The sequence below is a fragment of the Alosa sapidissima genome, chromosome 10, assembly GCF_018492685.1.
Source record: "Alosa sapidissima isolate fAloSap1 chromosome 10, fAloSap1.pri, whole genome shotgun sequence".
Classification (NCBI taxonomy): Eukaryota; Metazoa; Chordata; class Actinopteri; order Clupeiformes; family Clupeidae; genus Alosa; species Alosa sapidissima.
Window position 1 is genome coordinate 12,051,231 of NC_055966.1, and position 16,006 is coordinate 12,067,236.

The following is a 16,006-nucleotide window of genomic DNA, read 5'->3' on the forward strand; positions in this document are numbered from 1 at the left end:
GTGTGTAGGCGATCTGTTCAGATCTGTCCTTTACCGTGAAATAATGTTGCATGCTGCAGAGTATTTCATCGACGCGGTAGCTCCATCTCTCTTCGCCTCTGATTCTTTCCCGGCGGTGCACGGACAGCGCTTTCAGCAGGGATACGGACGGTGCCTGGGAGGTCTAGCGTATAACTCTGAGTGTTGGCATCCTCAGTAATCACCCTGTACACCTGCCCTACGTAACCATGTCCTCTTACAAAGAAGAACTACCGTGTCTCATCAACTGGTGAAAATGTACGCAACCATGGTGGTGGGAATGTATTTTAGAGCCCTTTTGCCTTCTCTCGCAGTAGTTGTGCGTTCCTTCACAATATATGCATTCTCTCCAATATATTTGCGTTCCCTCTAAATACTCCTCAAAACGCAAAACTATGAGGAGGGAGCTCCAAAAATAAATTCCCACCTCTAAAAAGATACTTCCCCACCATGGTCCTTCAGGGACTCCGTAAAAATGTGATTCGACGAAGGAAAGCTCAATTGTAACATAGAACATTTCTACCTAATAGGGAAAGCATTTTCTTAAGAAATTAAAACGAAATCAAATCCCACAAATGGGGGTGTGGTATCAGGACTAGTAAGATGCCTTTATGTACAAATGTGAAATTGTTAATTTATGTTATGTAGAAATGTGAAATGGCTAATTTTGCCACACACACACACACAGTGCGATGCCCCCAGCAGCAGAAATATCCTCTATCCATAGCTGTGAAGTTTGTCATCTTAAATCAGACATGGCTTCACACCGATGCACACGGTATTCGTCGACCAATGACGCGGTGGTGGCTGAAGTTTCTGAACGGTGAGGCTGGCGGCGGCCGTGCTCCATGGCTTGTTGCACGAATCACACATGTGCGTTTGATTTGAATAATGGTCATTGCGGCAGGGCAGCGAACTGTAACTATTACTTCCGTATCTCTTTCTCGACACTAACCACTCTGAACTTCCGCGTTAAAAAAAGCGACCCCAACCCCCAAGGGCTGAATATTCGCCATCGAAATGCGCGCGATCCCGGAGGAATTAACGAGTCTGCTAGCAGGTATAGCCGATCTGTCTTAAACTTGTATTCTGCTTTGGTGGCCAGACTTGTGATGTCCGGCAGATGTCTGCTTTCCTTGATGAGTTCTTACTGTGTATTTACAAAAAAGAGGAAGTGTGGCTCTCATAGAAATGGACAAGACTGCTTTGTGTCCAGCTGGTGTTGATGTAGTGGCCGGTAGACCCGGTGGCCTCCAGTGAAAGAGGTGTGTGTGTGTATCTGGGGCCGGGCCTGGTGGTCAGCGCGAGGTGTTTACGAAGGGAGAGGTCGGCTCGGGGACAGCGCGGGTCAGGCTTTCAGCAGCGTCAAACAGGCAGATCATGGCTTTGTTTAGATACGTACTCTTATCTGGTGTCGGCTTTCTCCTACAAACACCAACACTGCCTCTGCTCTGCCTCTATCTCTCACAGACTGACATCATACAGGCTGCTCTGCTCTGTCTGCTATATTGTAGTTCTAACAGGCCTATTGTAATTATAATATGGTTATTTCAATATATTATAGGCAGTTGTCTTTATTCAGACATCATCTCTGGTGTCCTCTATAGCCCCCTTCTTCTCTAGCAGACAGATAGTCTGCAGTGGTGGCTTCCCCTGCTCTGTTCACTCACTCCTCATATCGTGTGGAGGGATTCTAGAGTTTATATATCGTGTGGAGGGATTCTAGAGTTTATATATTGTGTGGTGGGATTCTAGAGATTTGATATCGTATGGATGGATTCTAGAGATTTGATATTGTGCGGATGGATTCTAGAGATTTGATATCGTATGGATGGATTCTAAATATTTGATATTGTATAGATGGATTTTAGAGATTTTATATTGTGTGGATGGATTCTAGAGGGATTCTAGAGATTTGATATCGTATGGATGGATTCTAGAGATTTGATATTGTGTGGATGGATTCTAGAGATTTGTATTATATTTACATGTTATTGATTTCTGTATTTGTTTGATAGGCAGGTTGTTTTATTTAGATCTTATCTCAGGTGTCCAGTGGTGGCGTCCATCTATGGTTCTCTTGACGCCGTGGTGCATTTTCACTGCTTCATTACATCCCACCACACTGGCATCACTACGCTGCTCAATGATGACATCAGGAAATCATTCATTCATTGTGTCAACCTACTTCTGTACAGACAGCACTAGGCTACTCTTAATGTATTGCCATCTAGCAATGCTGCCACTCTAACTTTGATAAGCCAGCTCTGGTGTGTGTGTGTGTGTGTGTGTCCAGACTTGGAGACCTTCCTGACAGATGGACTGAAAGGAGAGAATCTAAGCAAGAAGAACAAGGAGAAGAGGGAGTTCTTTATTAAACGCATCAAAGATGTAAAAACCAGGTGTGTGTGTGTAAGAGAGTGTGTTTGTGTGTGTGATAGTTTGTTTGTGTGTGTGTGTTACCTCACTATAAAGTATTTGATCTGGTTTAGGTGCATGTGTTGGATTGTGCGTCGGTTATACCACATTAATTTGTTGTGAATTATATTGTTTGTGTTATTGTGTTATGTGCAGAATGTTTATTTAACCATTATTTTGGTTTGTTTTTGCAGTTACTCTGCGGAATTTAAGGACAGACGTAAGTTAATTAATCATTTTGAGAATATGTGTGTGAATTTGGGGTTATGAGGCAGAGAGAGACAGAGACTCAAAACTGCTCCAATTGAGGCTGCAAGGCTGCAAGGAGGCAAAAGGGCTCCACAGTTTCAGTCCCAAAGACACATTTACACCAATTATCATCCAGAAATAGACCCTGGGCTGTTTTTAGGCTGGAGATTCCCTGAGAGAGAGAGAGAGAGCTTGCGGGGGTAACTTTGCATCAAGCATCAAGTACATCACTCTTTTGATAGAGAGAGAAAAGAAGGGATCGTGTGTGTGTGAGAGAGAGAGAGAGGAATTGAGAAGTGAGCTGAGCAAGAGAGAGGGGGGTGAGAAAGGGAGGGAGGGATTCAGAAGCAAGCTGAGAGAGAGAGAGGGGAGGAGTAAACATGCTCAGCTGTGTCTACTTTGAACTCATCCTTCTTCCTCATGGGTTAATCAGTAACTTATCTAAACACTGCTGACAGCACTGAGTACTGTGTGTGTGTGTGTGTGTGTGTGTGTGTGTGTGTGTGTGTTTAATATAATTTGTTGAGTTGTGTGTGCTGTATGTATACAGAGGTGGTAGAGGAAATCTGTTTCCCTCATCACACACAAACACACTTGCTAATGACTAACCTTTCTGCTGTGTGTGTTCTGAGGAATGGTAGGAATGTGAATAGAAAGTTGTAATATTAAAGTGTGTGTGTGTGTGTGTGTGTGTGTGTTGCTGTGGTTTCCACGGTCTCCTAGGTGATGTGGAGGACTCTGACGATGGCGATGAGTTTGACAGCAGTCCTGATGGAGGCTCACTGCAGTCGGAGAGGGCCGATCGGGATGAGGAGGCAGCGTATGATGGTCAGGGACACACACACACACACACACACACACAGATTTGCACAAACACAATGAGCAGGAGTGGTTGGATGAGAGAGAGTGTGTGTGTGTGTGTGTGTGTGTGTGCGTGCATGAGAGTGAAGAATACACTAGCTAATACAGATGGGTGGTTAGAATGCCATAGAAAGGGTCAGTCAATGGATGAGGTTGAGAGCCATGCTGATGTGAGAGGTGGGAGTTCAGAGGTCAAACCCACGAGCATCACCTGTAGACATGGCAACCCCAGATAACATCTCCTTGGTGTGCTCTGTAACAAATATGATCTGTTCCAAATGCATAGAAAATTAGCTTCATACATCAAGCCAACGCCACACACACACACACACACACACACACACACAGAGTAAGGTACTAGTCAGAGGTGTTTTGCAGCTGGGCTGGAGCATGACATGGGGGAGGTGTGTGTGTGTGAGCGAGCGAGAAAGAGAGAGACTGGCAGGTTTATGTGTGTGTGTGTGTGTGTGTGTGTGTGTTTGAGAGAGAGTGGCAGGTTTATGGCCTCTTGTGCACCATGCACAGCCTGAGAAGGCTGTTGCACTTTCACATGCTAATGTGTTTTAGAGCGGAATTCTCCTCACTACGCACACACACAAACACACACACACACACACACACATAAACCGCTACTATACCCGGGACATTCCAGGATTTTGGTACATTTCAGGGGTGGCCACTTCTGAAAAATTGATCTTCAATTTGATCATTTTTAGTCATATATTTATTAACTACAGGTAATAGACTATCAAAAAGTTTGATTCGTCAAGCTCAGGTATCGAAGCAGTTTTTTTACATTAGATGCTTAAGTTGGTATGCAACTTACAGTAACAGGGTTGCGAGTAACAGGGTTGCAAATCTAGGCTAAGTTGTGGTTTACCCCAGGAACAGATGCTAACTGTAAAATTTAGCTATGTATACAAGATCAAGGACAAACATATATAAGTATATAAAGTAAATTTTGACTCTACTCAATATTAGTTGTACAATAGAGTAAAACGTAAAACAGTCGTAAAACAGAGTTGCGTTCACTGAGTGACACACGCACCTTGGACAAACATATTTGAAAAAAAAAACCTGAAAATTGTTAGAGCACTTACCTTTGGTCTTCCCATGTGGGCAGAAAATGTCCTTGTGTTGTAACTTCCTTTGTGCCAATAGACAAATATTTTTAACTCTTTCTCTGCCAGGTAAAATTCCTTATGGTAACAGGGTTGCGCGCATGTTGTGGGACACAACTTAATAGCATAAAAACTGTAACATGCAATACAATGTAGATCAAAGAAATTGTTTTCATAAGTAAAGGAGATGAATATCAACAATATACAAGAGGAAGTAATTTATTTAGAGCTTATTTTAATTGTTAAATTTGGCAAAGGAGTTGGTCACCCAATGTGTAGGACAAGAGAAAATGGCCATTTTTTGAGGTGGTCCAAAGGTATTCTGTCTTTTGAATAATATCTAAGGAGCTTATTTTTCCATCAAATTTTACAGTTTGTCGTATAACAAGTACATTATTCACAAAAAATAGTCATTTAGATATTTTGGATATGTACATTTGAGATTTAAGTGGTGGGACAGGAAATGTACCAAAATCCTGGAATGTCCCACCCATCAGTAATGGACAAGACTTCCTGTGAAACGGTCTTTCTGTGTGTACGCTTGTGTGTGTGTTCACGCTTGTGTGTGTGTGTGTGTGTGTGTGTGTGTGTGTGTGTGTGTGTGTGTGTGTGTGTGTGTGTTTGTAACTCACTGGGGTAGTTCCCTATAGAGAGGAAAGGGTGGAGTTGTTGCCTGAGACGGCGCTCATGGGGTTTATTGTGGTTTAAAAATGTAAACAAAAACACTGACCAAAGACTGACCCAAACACACACACACACACACACACACACACACACACACACACACACACAGAGCTCTGACAAAACTGTGTGTATGACAGGAGCATGGGTCATTTCTAGGACTGTGTTAGGATAGAATCACAGTGTGTGTGTATGTGTGCTTCTTTCAATGGAGATTTTCGTTGAGGCAAAAGGCATATAGTGCGTTTCATACACAGAGGGAATTCAGTGTGCTTTACATAGTAATAATAGTAAATAAAAGCATAAGAGAAAAATAGTTAAAGAAAGTAAAGTACATAAAAGAGCATAATAGTTAAAGAAAGTAAAGTACATAAAAGACAAAAAATAGTTAAAGAAAGTCAAATAGATTAAAGAGCATAATAGTTAAAGAAAGTAAAGTATTTCGGAGAACCCCATCTCAGTAGAGCGGGGAACAACACTATAACATGACTCAGCAAAACTAAAGGGGTAGAGGCAACCGAGACAACTAAACCATGACACAGCAGATCTGTAGTGTACACAGCTTTAGCAGGGGTCTAAATGGAACATCTGAGATGTTGAACTTTATTATTACCGCCGCGCAGCGAAGCTTTTTTTTTTTTTTTTTTTTTCTTTTTCGCATGCCCAAATTTCCGTCAATGATTCCCGGGACACTGAAAGACCGGGGTACACGAAACTTGGTGGGCATGTAACCCCACATGGATAGCATGAAACCATCGTTTTTCGTTTTGATCTGTAACCCCCCGCTGGACTGGACCCCCCGAAAGGAGGGTAGGGCAGACACAGTTTTCTGTGAATATCTCGAAAACCGTGGGGTTTAGGAGGACCATTTTTTTTGTATGTTGATCTCAAGGGGCCATGTCTACCCATTCCATAACCACTCATTTCATGTATGGCGCCACCTAGTTAAACACAAAAAAGTAAAAATGAGGTGTTGTAATTGAAGGTATCTGTGACCTAACATAGTCAAAACTGCACGAAATTGAAAGTGTAGGATCATTATGACACCCTCTGTATGCACGCCAAGTTTTGTGGAATTCCGTTCATGGGGGGCCACACAATAAATTAATTTATGTTACTATACACCAACTGGCCTGTAGGTGGCCGGAGACAGTTTTCTGTGAATATCTCAAGAACCGTAGGGCCTAGGAGGTCCACCTTTTTTATGTATGTTGGTCTTAAGGGGGCATGTCAACCCATCCCATTACCACTTATTTCATGTATAGCGCCACCTAGTTAAAAATTAAAAAGCAACAATTTAGGTGTTTTCATCACAATATCTCTGGCTGACAAGGTCAAAACTGCACGAAATTAAAAGTGTAGGATCATTATGACACCCTCCGAATGCATGCCAAGTTTTGTGTACTTTCGTTCATGGGGGGCCTTACAATAAAATAATTTATGTGTACATTTAGTGACGTACACCAACAAGGATTCCCGGGACACTGAAAGACCAGGGTACACGAAACTTGGTGGGCATGTACCCCCACATGGATAGCATGGAACCGTCATTTTTCGTTTTGATCTGTAGCCCCCCCGCTGGACTGGACCCCCCGAAAGGAGGGTAGGGCAGACACAGTTCTCTGTGAATATCTTGAGAACTGTAGGGCCTAGGATGACCATTTTTTTCCATATGTTTGCCTCCAGGGGTCATGTTAACCCATTTCATGTGCACACATGTGCACAAACAGATACACACACACGCACACATACATTCACAGTAATCATACATATGACACATACTCACACAGTAGACATACAGTGCTGGCCAAAAGTATTGGCACCCATGCTAAAGTTGACTGAAAAGAGGAATATAAAATAATCTTTTGGAAATTGATCTTAATGCCTTAAGTGAAAAATGAGGAAATATCTAACCTTTAAGGACACCAATTTTCTTAGTGAATGAATAATGTATCATAAATAAATAAACATTCTTCCTTAAAATACAGGGGTCATAAGTATTGGCACCCCTATGTTAAATTACCATAGAGAAAGGCAGTTTTTATCCTTTTTATCCTATTTTTGGCCTTTGGAATTAAAATAGCCCCACATCATCACATACCCTTCACCATACCTAGAGATTGGCATGGGTGTTATTTCAGTTAGCCTATTAGCTGGTTTGATTTGCATTGAGCTGAATGAGCATCAACACACCCTTGCCAATCTCTAGGTATGGTGAAGGGTATGTGATGATGTGGGGCTATTTTAATTCCAAAGGCCAAGGTAACTTTATCAGGATGCACAGTATTCTGGATCCATGAAATAACTGGCCTAAAAATAAAAATCTGCCTGTCTCTATGGGAATTTAACATAGGGGTGCCAATACTTATGACCCCTGTATTTTAAGGAAGAACATTTATTTATTTATGATACATTATTCATTCACTAAGAAAATTGGTGTCCTTAAAGGTTAGATATTTCCTAATTTTTCAAGGCATTAAGATCAATTTCCAAAAGATGATTTTATATTCCTCTTTTCAGTCAACTTTAGCATGGGTGCCAATACTTTTGGCCAGCACTGTATGTACGCTTGCATGCACAGGCACATACGCAGGCACACACACAAGCACACACACACACACACACACACACACACACACACACACACACACAACATAAACATAACACAAACAATCAAGAATTTCTCAGAATTATGAACAGGCAAGATGGAGGTGGGGTTGTATAAAATGAATTTTACATGTGAAATCTATGAACTAATCATGTTTTGGTACTTGTTGTCTAGCAGATACCAGTGAGAATTGAGTGTGGATAATGCAATTTAGTGAGACAGTTAGAATCATATAGGCCTTTCAGCGTGATTTCTTTTTGTGGAAAAAATGTGCTGGACTGGGCGGCGGTCATATTTTGTACCGCTCTGCGGTACATCTAGTTAGTGATAGAAATAGAACATGATACAAGATGTGTCAGTTTAGGGAACTACGCACAAGTTCCACTTCTGTGTGTGTGTGTGTGTGTGTGTGTGTGTGGGTCTGTGGGTAAGTTTGCATGGAGAACGTGTGCGGAAGTGAAGAGTGTGCATTGCGTGTGTGTTTATTGATACGCATGTTTGTGATGGGGGTTTCTGTGTTCTCTCTCTGTGTGTGTGTGTGTGTGTGTGTGTTGGTATGCTGTATGTTTGTGATGTGTTTCCTGTGTGTATTATAGGCCTGATATGTCAGTGGCTACACAGATGAAACTTATCTAAATATTGCCTAACCCTCACCTCAGTACTGCTCTGTACGACGCACGCACGTACGCATGCATACACACAAACACACACACACACACTTTCACCTGTGCCTCTCTACACTACTCCCACAATCATTGTAAATGTTTGTTTATTGGGTTTTATTTGAGGCAAGACAAGATCACATCTCATACACTCTGTGTCCAGTGTGTTTTATACATCAATAAAAACATAAGTGATTCTGTAGTTGAAAGACGGGTAAGTACATACACATTGAATAATTAAAAGAATGTTTATTGTTAAATATTTTAAATAAATATGTACGTTTGGAGTGAAGTGGCTGCCAAAGTGATCTTACGCGTGTGTGTGTGTGTGTGTGTGTGTGTGTGTGATGGCTTGTGATTGGTCATCTCCAGGTGGCCAGCATGCTCCATCTACAGCTGCACAGGAGCTCACGTCCGTCTTCAAGGCAGGTTACCTGGAGAAACGCCGCAAAGGTGCATCTGAACACACACACACACACACACACACACACACACCTACATGCATGGCAGGTTACCTGGAGAAACGCCGCAAAGGTGCATCTGAACACACACACACACACACACACACCTACATGCATGGCAGGTTACCTGGAGAAACGCCGCAAAGGTGCATCTGAACACACACACACACACACACACACACACCTACATGCATGGCAGGTTACCTGGAGAAACGCCGCAAAGGTGCATCTGAACACACACACACACACACACACACACACACCTACATGCATGGCAGGTTACCTGGAGAAACGCCGCAAAGGTGCATCTGAACACACACACACACACACACACACACACACACACACACCTACATGCATGGCAGGTTACCTGGAGAAACACCGCAAAGGTGAATCTGAACACACACACACACACACACACACACACACACACCTACATGCAAAGGTGAATCTGAACACACACACATACACACACACACACACACACACACACACACACAACTACACTCCCCCCCCAGAGACACACACACACATAGTCCTCAACTTTCAACACTCAACGTTTTTAACACTGTGTGTATGTGTGTGTGTGTGTGTGTGTGTGATGTGCAGATCACAGTTTCTTCGGAGCAGAGTGGCAGAAGCGCTGGTGTGCTCTAAGCAGTCTCACCTTCTATTACTACGGCAGTGACAAAGGTGCGTTCAACAACACACAGACACACACACACAGAACTGGTGCGTTCAACAACACGCACACACACACACACACACACACACACACACACACACACACACACACACACACACACACACACACAGAACTGAAAATTTGACAAGATCTGACTGTATATTTGTGGTAGGCTATGCTAGCTCTATTTATTTACCCAGACAGTGGCTGGTAAGTTGACCAAATTCACATGCCAGTACACAAATTTATTGGCTAATTAGCAGTGGTGGAATGTAACGAAGTACAAATACTTCGTTACTGTACTTAAGTAAATTTTCCACGTATTTATACTTTACTTAAGTAGAATTTATAGTGCATACTTTTGACTTTTACTTCGTTACATTTTACAGCAATTATCTGTACTTTTACTCCGCTACATTTCTACAACACCATCGTTCCTTTTTACGATACATTTTATGATCAGATTTCTTTTCTCTCTGACAAACACGTTTGTTTTACCAGGCGGCGGGGTTGCTACCAAAGATTCTGGAGCGCTACGTGCCCAGCTTCTAAATCTTTAAAACATAAGCTTCTAATCTAGACCAGGCAAAGCGTGAGCTTGTAGCCATCTGCATTCGGTAGGCTATATTCACCAGACCCATGGCTACACTGGACATGCAACTGTGTTCTGTGCCTTTCTCTGTCTGTTATCTGAAGCGTTAGGGCCTCCTCTGCGATGAGATTGCTATCCGCGGATCAGCGAAGTTACAGGCTATGTCCATGCTTCTGTCACACGTCTGATCATTTGCGGCACAAATGAATGGTAGACTATTATAGAACCGCTGGCCGAAAAAAACGTAGTATTTTCCAGATTAGGAAATATTTCTTAATTGTGTGTGATCAAATAAAGAGGCATAGCCTACAATTGGGGGGTAGAAATGTGAGCGCTCATTCAATGTCTATGTGCGTCTGCGCAAGTGAAACTGAACCTAATCATAACACCTTTCTCAGCAACTTTTCTGTTCAATCAGCAGAATTGGCATTACGATCCATCCGACGTTTCCCTTGTCTACCCCGTTAAACTTCAGGCTCTCGTGTTTTACTGAATGATATTTTACTCAGCAGATCACCCTAGTAGATAACCAGAATTACAGTCTCTAGAATTTTAGGTCAGAATGTAAACTGGGCCACAGATGGTAAGCACAATTGCATTAGCTTAAATCTAGTCGAGTATAACCTAAAACTAGCTTAATTAAAATGCCACAGCCCATACTAATCTTTCTTTTAGAATATAGATATTAAGAGAATAAATCATTATGCAAATACTTTTACTTTTAATACTTAAAGTACATTTAAAAGCAGGTACTTTTTACTTTTACTTAAGTAGGGTTGTCATTGTGGTACTTTTACTTTTACTAAAGTAAATATTTCTCTGTGTATTGGTACTTTTACTTAAGAGATTCAGTACTTCCTCCACCACTGCTAATTAGCGGGTTAAATAATAATTTAAAAAAATGCACGATTGGGGCCCCCTGGTGGCCAAGAGGCCCCAAGCAGCTGCTTAGTTGGCTTATACCTCAACCACACCCACATAACTATACAGAATCCACACCCTCATAACTATACAGGAGCCACACCCTCATAACTATACAGAAGCCACACCCACATAACTATACAGGAGCCACACCCTCATAACTATACAGAAGCCACACCCACATAACTATAGAAGCCACACCCAAAGTCAATTTCTTCACATGCCAAGACATACAAAGAGATCGAAATTACGTTTCTCACTATCCCACGGTGAAGACAAGACATATTTTACCAATTAAGTCCACAGACAAACATTCAAGTAAACAATAAAAAGTAAATAAGAAGGCACATACAATGAAGAAATAAGAGCAGCAAAATTGGGTTGAAATTGTGCAATTGTGCATAGACAGTCAATATAATAGTGCAAAGTCAGGCCAATAAATGGCTGAGGTAGTTCTGTTTGACCTAAGTAAGCAAGTGGCATAGGTGCAAGTTATGTAAGAGCAGCAGAAGTGTTGTGTTTTCAGGACAACAGGACAACAACAACAAGTTGCAAAGTGTGCAAGTGTACAAGTGGAGTAGTGCAAGTGGAGTAGTGCAAGGTAGCCATTGTGGGTCCAAAGTCCATGATGTTATGTAGCTGAGGGTGGAGGGGGAAGAGCATAACTATACAGAAGCCACACCTATACAGAAGCCACACCCACATAACTATACAGAAGCCAGAAAGGTGCATTGAACACTCACCTGATATTTGTATGATAATGAGTGTTGCATTCAGCAAGACCTGTTTACACACCACTACTACCAGTAGGATTCATATTGAATGTACAAGTGTGTGTGTGTGTGTGTGTGCGCGCGTGCCCCTGCCCGTATGTGTGTGTGTGTGTGTGTGTGTTGACCTCTCCTGACAGATAAACAACAGAAGGGAGACTTCAACATCGAGGGCTACAGTGTCAAACTCAACAACACACTCCGCAAAGACTCTAAGAAGGACTGCTGCTTCGAGATCTCTGCCCCAGACAAGAGAGTCTATCAGGTGTGTGTGTGTGTGTGTGTGTGTGTGTGTGTCTAGATGTATGTGTGTGATGTCTAAGTATATTTCAAAATGTTTTCCTTTCTGATTTGTCTCGTTCTGTATACCCTTCATCTCTCTCTCTCTCTCTCTCTCTCTCTCTCTCTCTCTCTCTCTCTCTCTCTCTCCCCCTCTCCCTCTCTCTTTCTCTCTGTCTCTCTGTCTCTCTCTCTCTCTCTCTCTCTCTCTCTCTCTCTCTCTCTCTCTCTCTCTCTCCCCCTCTCCCTCTCTCTTTCTCTCTGTCTCTCTGTCTATCTCTCATTCTCCCTTTATCTCTTACCCTCTCTCTCTCTCTCTCTCTCTCTCTCTCTCTCTCTCTCTCTCTCTCTCTCTCTCATAGTTCTGTGCAGGGACTCAGAAGGAGGCTGAGGACTGGGTGGAGAGGATCACATTTGTTCTGAGAGGTACTGACCCCACACTCCCACAGAACCGAACAGAACCAGAATACAACACACCGCCACAAAACCCAATAGAACCAGAACACTACTGACCCCACACCGCCACGGAACAGAACAAGAGCCCCACAGAACTAAACATTTCAGACCAGCAACCAACACACACCACTAGGGCCAACACACACCACTAGGGCTGTGCACTTAATCAACACACACCACTAGGGCTGTGCACTTAATCAACACACACCACTAGGGCTGCGCACTTAATCCACACACACCACTAGGGCCAACACACACCTCTATGGCTGAGCACTTAATCAACACACACCACTAGGGCCAACACACACCACTATGACTGAGCATTTAATCAACACACACCACTAGGGCCAACACACACCACTAGGGCTGTGCTCTTACAGTTTTTTCTGATTGCTTAAGCACATTTTTTGTAACTATGGCTTTTTTTGCAAAACTCTACACACGAATAGGAAAACCTTTCACCCAATCAGCAAAATGTTGTAGTTCTCTTGCAAAAGCTAACACACCTTGCTTAACTTCACACCTTCGTAAAAATGGTGTTTTCGTATCAAACAGTAAACACAAGACATCACAATAGTAAGCACACAATGTGCCAACTACACACTGATGGTATGAATAAAAAACACATCTGGCTTTTGCTTTCTCTGTGCACAAGGTAGACTATGTCAGTTTGAGGTCATACTTTTGTCATAGTTCTCAGTGTTTCCCCAAGAAATTTTTCCAGCAGCGTGAGGCTTGCTTGATTCTCACGGTTTTAAGCTAACTTGGTAGCGTTGTTGTGCATGGTGCATAAGAATATGTGGATGAAATGAATTATGTTTTCCATGTCATTTGGTAAAAAAAATGCTCAAAAACTCGAAGAAAATCTATCTTGGATTATAGCAGATAAGTGTCTTGTATCATTTCTATGATTTTGGTGAGCTCTACAGAAATTACATCTCCAGATGTAAATGGTTGCGTATCCTATTACTCAAATTCAATTAAACCCACCAATAGGCTAGACCTTAGTTTCACAGCCTAGGTATGTTAGCAACACAGGACTTGAAATCATTGCCTGTATCACAAACAAAAACAAAACAATGCGTGGAATTTATCTGGGAATAGGCTACTGAAGGTAGGGGCGAGCTATCTCGCTGGCATGTTTAATTTGGTTCCTTGGTTAACATAATGTAGGCTACGTTTTTTTGCACAAAATTGCATCTGCTAATAAACTTAAAGATAAACACAAACAAGCATGATCTCCTGTGGAATCCCTGACTGCGCCTTCAACGTTAGCCTACTATTATTTGTTGACATCAAACCTGAACGAACAGCAGCTGTTCCTGAAGTTCACTTGCGTGTTTTTTTAATTTTTTTAAATTAGGCAACTTTTTTTGCAGTGGCGCTTGAATTCCAGGAGCGGCGCTGCGCCGCTGATGAATACATTGTAGGGGAAACACTGGTTCTGTAAACATACAGGGATCCAAACTTCAAGTATTGGTGTTTATTTACGCACATCAAAACAAACACAAGTGTGTTTTTCCAAGTCAAAACACAAAATAGCAATGAGTGTGAATTTCACTGAAATCAGTCTACATCGGGTCGTCTCTCTCAAAATTTTGTCTACATCACATGCAACGTCCTAGTCCAAGGCACCGGGGAAGAATGCCGTGTCCAGGCCTGACATGACAATATCTCCACATGTAGACTGATTTTTTTGCCTGTAAAAGGGCTATTTCTTTCTCTTCTTACCCTTCCTCTTCCCCTCCTCGTCCTCCTCTTGCTCCTCCTTGTCCTCTTCCTCTAACTTCACCTCCTTGTCCTTGTCATCCTCTCCCTCTCACTTCTTCACCTCACATCCTCTTCCTCCTCTTCTTCCTCCTACTTCTTCACCTCCATGTCCTATTCTTCAGCCTCCTCTAATTCTTACTCTTCTCACTCTTCCTGTTCCCTCCATTGTACCCATTGTACATTACCTGTGGCTTATTTATAGTGCTTAGGCTGATTGCAAAGTGAACTAATTATCTAAAACAGTTTGCACATGAGAAAGTGTGCCAGAGAGTTGGCAAAATAGTGAAAATAATAGCCATACATGTGTATAGATTTGCTAGGAGTGTGTTGATCATTTGGAAATTGCGTGTAAAGCATGAGTTGTGTTTACAGTTCCGCAAAAAGAGTGCTGTGCAGTGAATTGTGCCTACAGTTACAAAAGTACAAAATACAGTACAAAATTGCAAACTGACTGCAAAGCAGGGTTTGTGCTTTTAGTTTTGCGAACTCAGTGAGTGGTTTTGCTAAGTATTAATAGTTTTAGAAATTGTGCTATAAGAATCACGGTTGTGTTTAAGCATTCAGAAAAAACTGTAATCCAATTCATAGATTAATTGTGATTATGACTTCCAACAATTATAAAAACAACATAATTGAAATATAATGATTATTTTACTACATTCAGTTTCATACAATACCTGTTTTCTTGAGTTGTTGCCTGCATTACCTTTTTGCATTTTTTTTGTTTGATTATGTTTCAAATTCAATTAAAAAAATACGTTTTGAAAATGGATGATAGTTCAGTAATCGTGTTTAATAACCGTGATCTCAATATTGAGCAAAATAATGGTGATCAGGAGCAGCACACCACTGAGTGTATGGATGGATATGGAGTGCATTATAATCCTAGAAGAGCAGGAGATGTATGTCTATGTTGTGTGTGTGTGTGTGTGTGTGTGTGTTCGGATATGGAGTGTGTTATAATCCCCAGAACAGCAGGATATGTATGGCAATGCTTGTGTATGTGTGTGTGTGTGTGTGTGTGTGTGTGTGTGTGTGTGTGTGTGTGTGTGTGCGCGTGCGGATATGGAGTGTGTTATAATCCCAGAAGAGCAGGAGATATATGACGATGCTGGTGTGTGTGTGTGTGTGTGTGTGTGTGTGTGTAGATATGGAGTGTGGTATAATTCCGGAGGAACAGGAGATGTATGACGATGTTGGTGTTCTGGAAGGTCGACACACACACACACTGGCAACCCCTGCCCCCATCGACGATGAAATTTATGAGGAACTTCCAGGTAGGTTTCTGCTTCTTATAGACAAACACACACACACACACACACACACACACACACACACAGGCATGCATGCACACACACACACACATAAATGCATCCACACACACACACACACACTGGCACATACACCGTTTGTGTGTTAGGTTTCCTCTGTTGTCTTAACAGGATTCCTTTTAT

The 16,006-nt window shown here is 42.1% G+C and overlaps 1 protein-coding gene across 2 annotated transcripts in view; it reads left to right on the top strand.

Annotated features, from left to right (window-relative positions):
• The first annotated feature begins 855 nt into the window (after positions 1–855).
• skap2 (src kinase associated phosphoprotein 2) overlaps positions 856–16,006 on the top strand; it is a 23,095-nt gene continuing 7,944 nt past the window's right edge. Inside the window, exons 1-9 of one of the 2 annotated variants that reach the window (XM_042108025.1) lie at positions 856–1,078; positions 2,315–2,420; positions 2,631–2,656; positions 3,409–3,513; positions 8,991–9,071; positions 9,689–9,772; positions 12,188–12,312; positions 12,689–12,752; positions 15,701–15,829. In XM_042108025.1, the coding sequence (XP_041963959.1) occupies positions 1,039–1,078; positions 2,315–2,420; positions 2,631–2,656; positions 3,409–3,513; positions 8,991–9,071; positions 9,689–9,772; positions 12,188–12,312; positions 12,689–12,752; positions 15,701–15,829 (760 nt within the window). In that variant the 5' untranslated portion in view covers positions 856–1,038. The remainder of the gene's footprint in view (positions 1,079–2,314; positions 2,421–2,630; positions 2,657–3,408; positions 3,514–8,990; positions 9,072–9,688; positions 9,773–12,187; positions 12,313–12,688; positions 12,753–15,700; positions 15,830–16,006) is intronic. The other variant, XM_042108024.1, reaches the window with a different exon arrangement.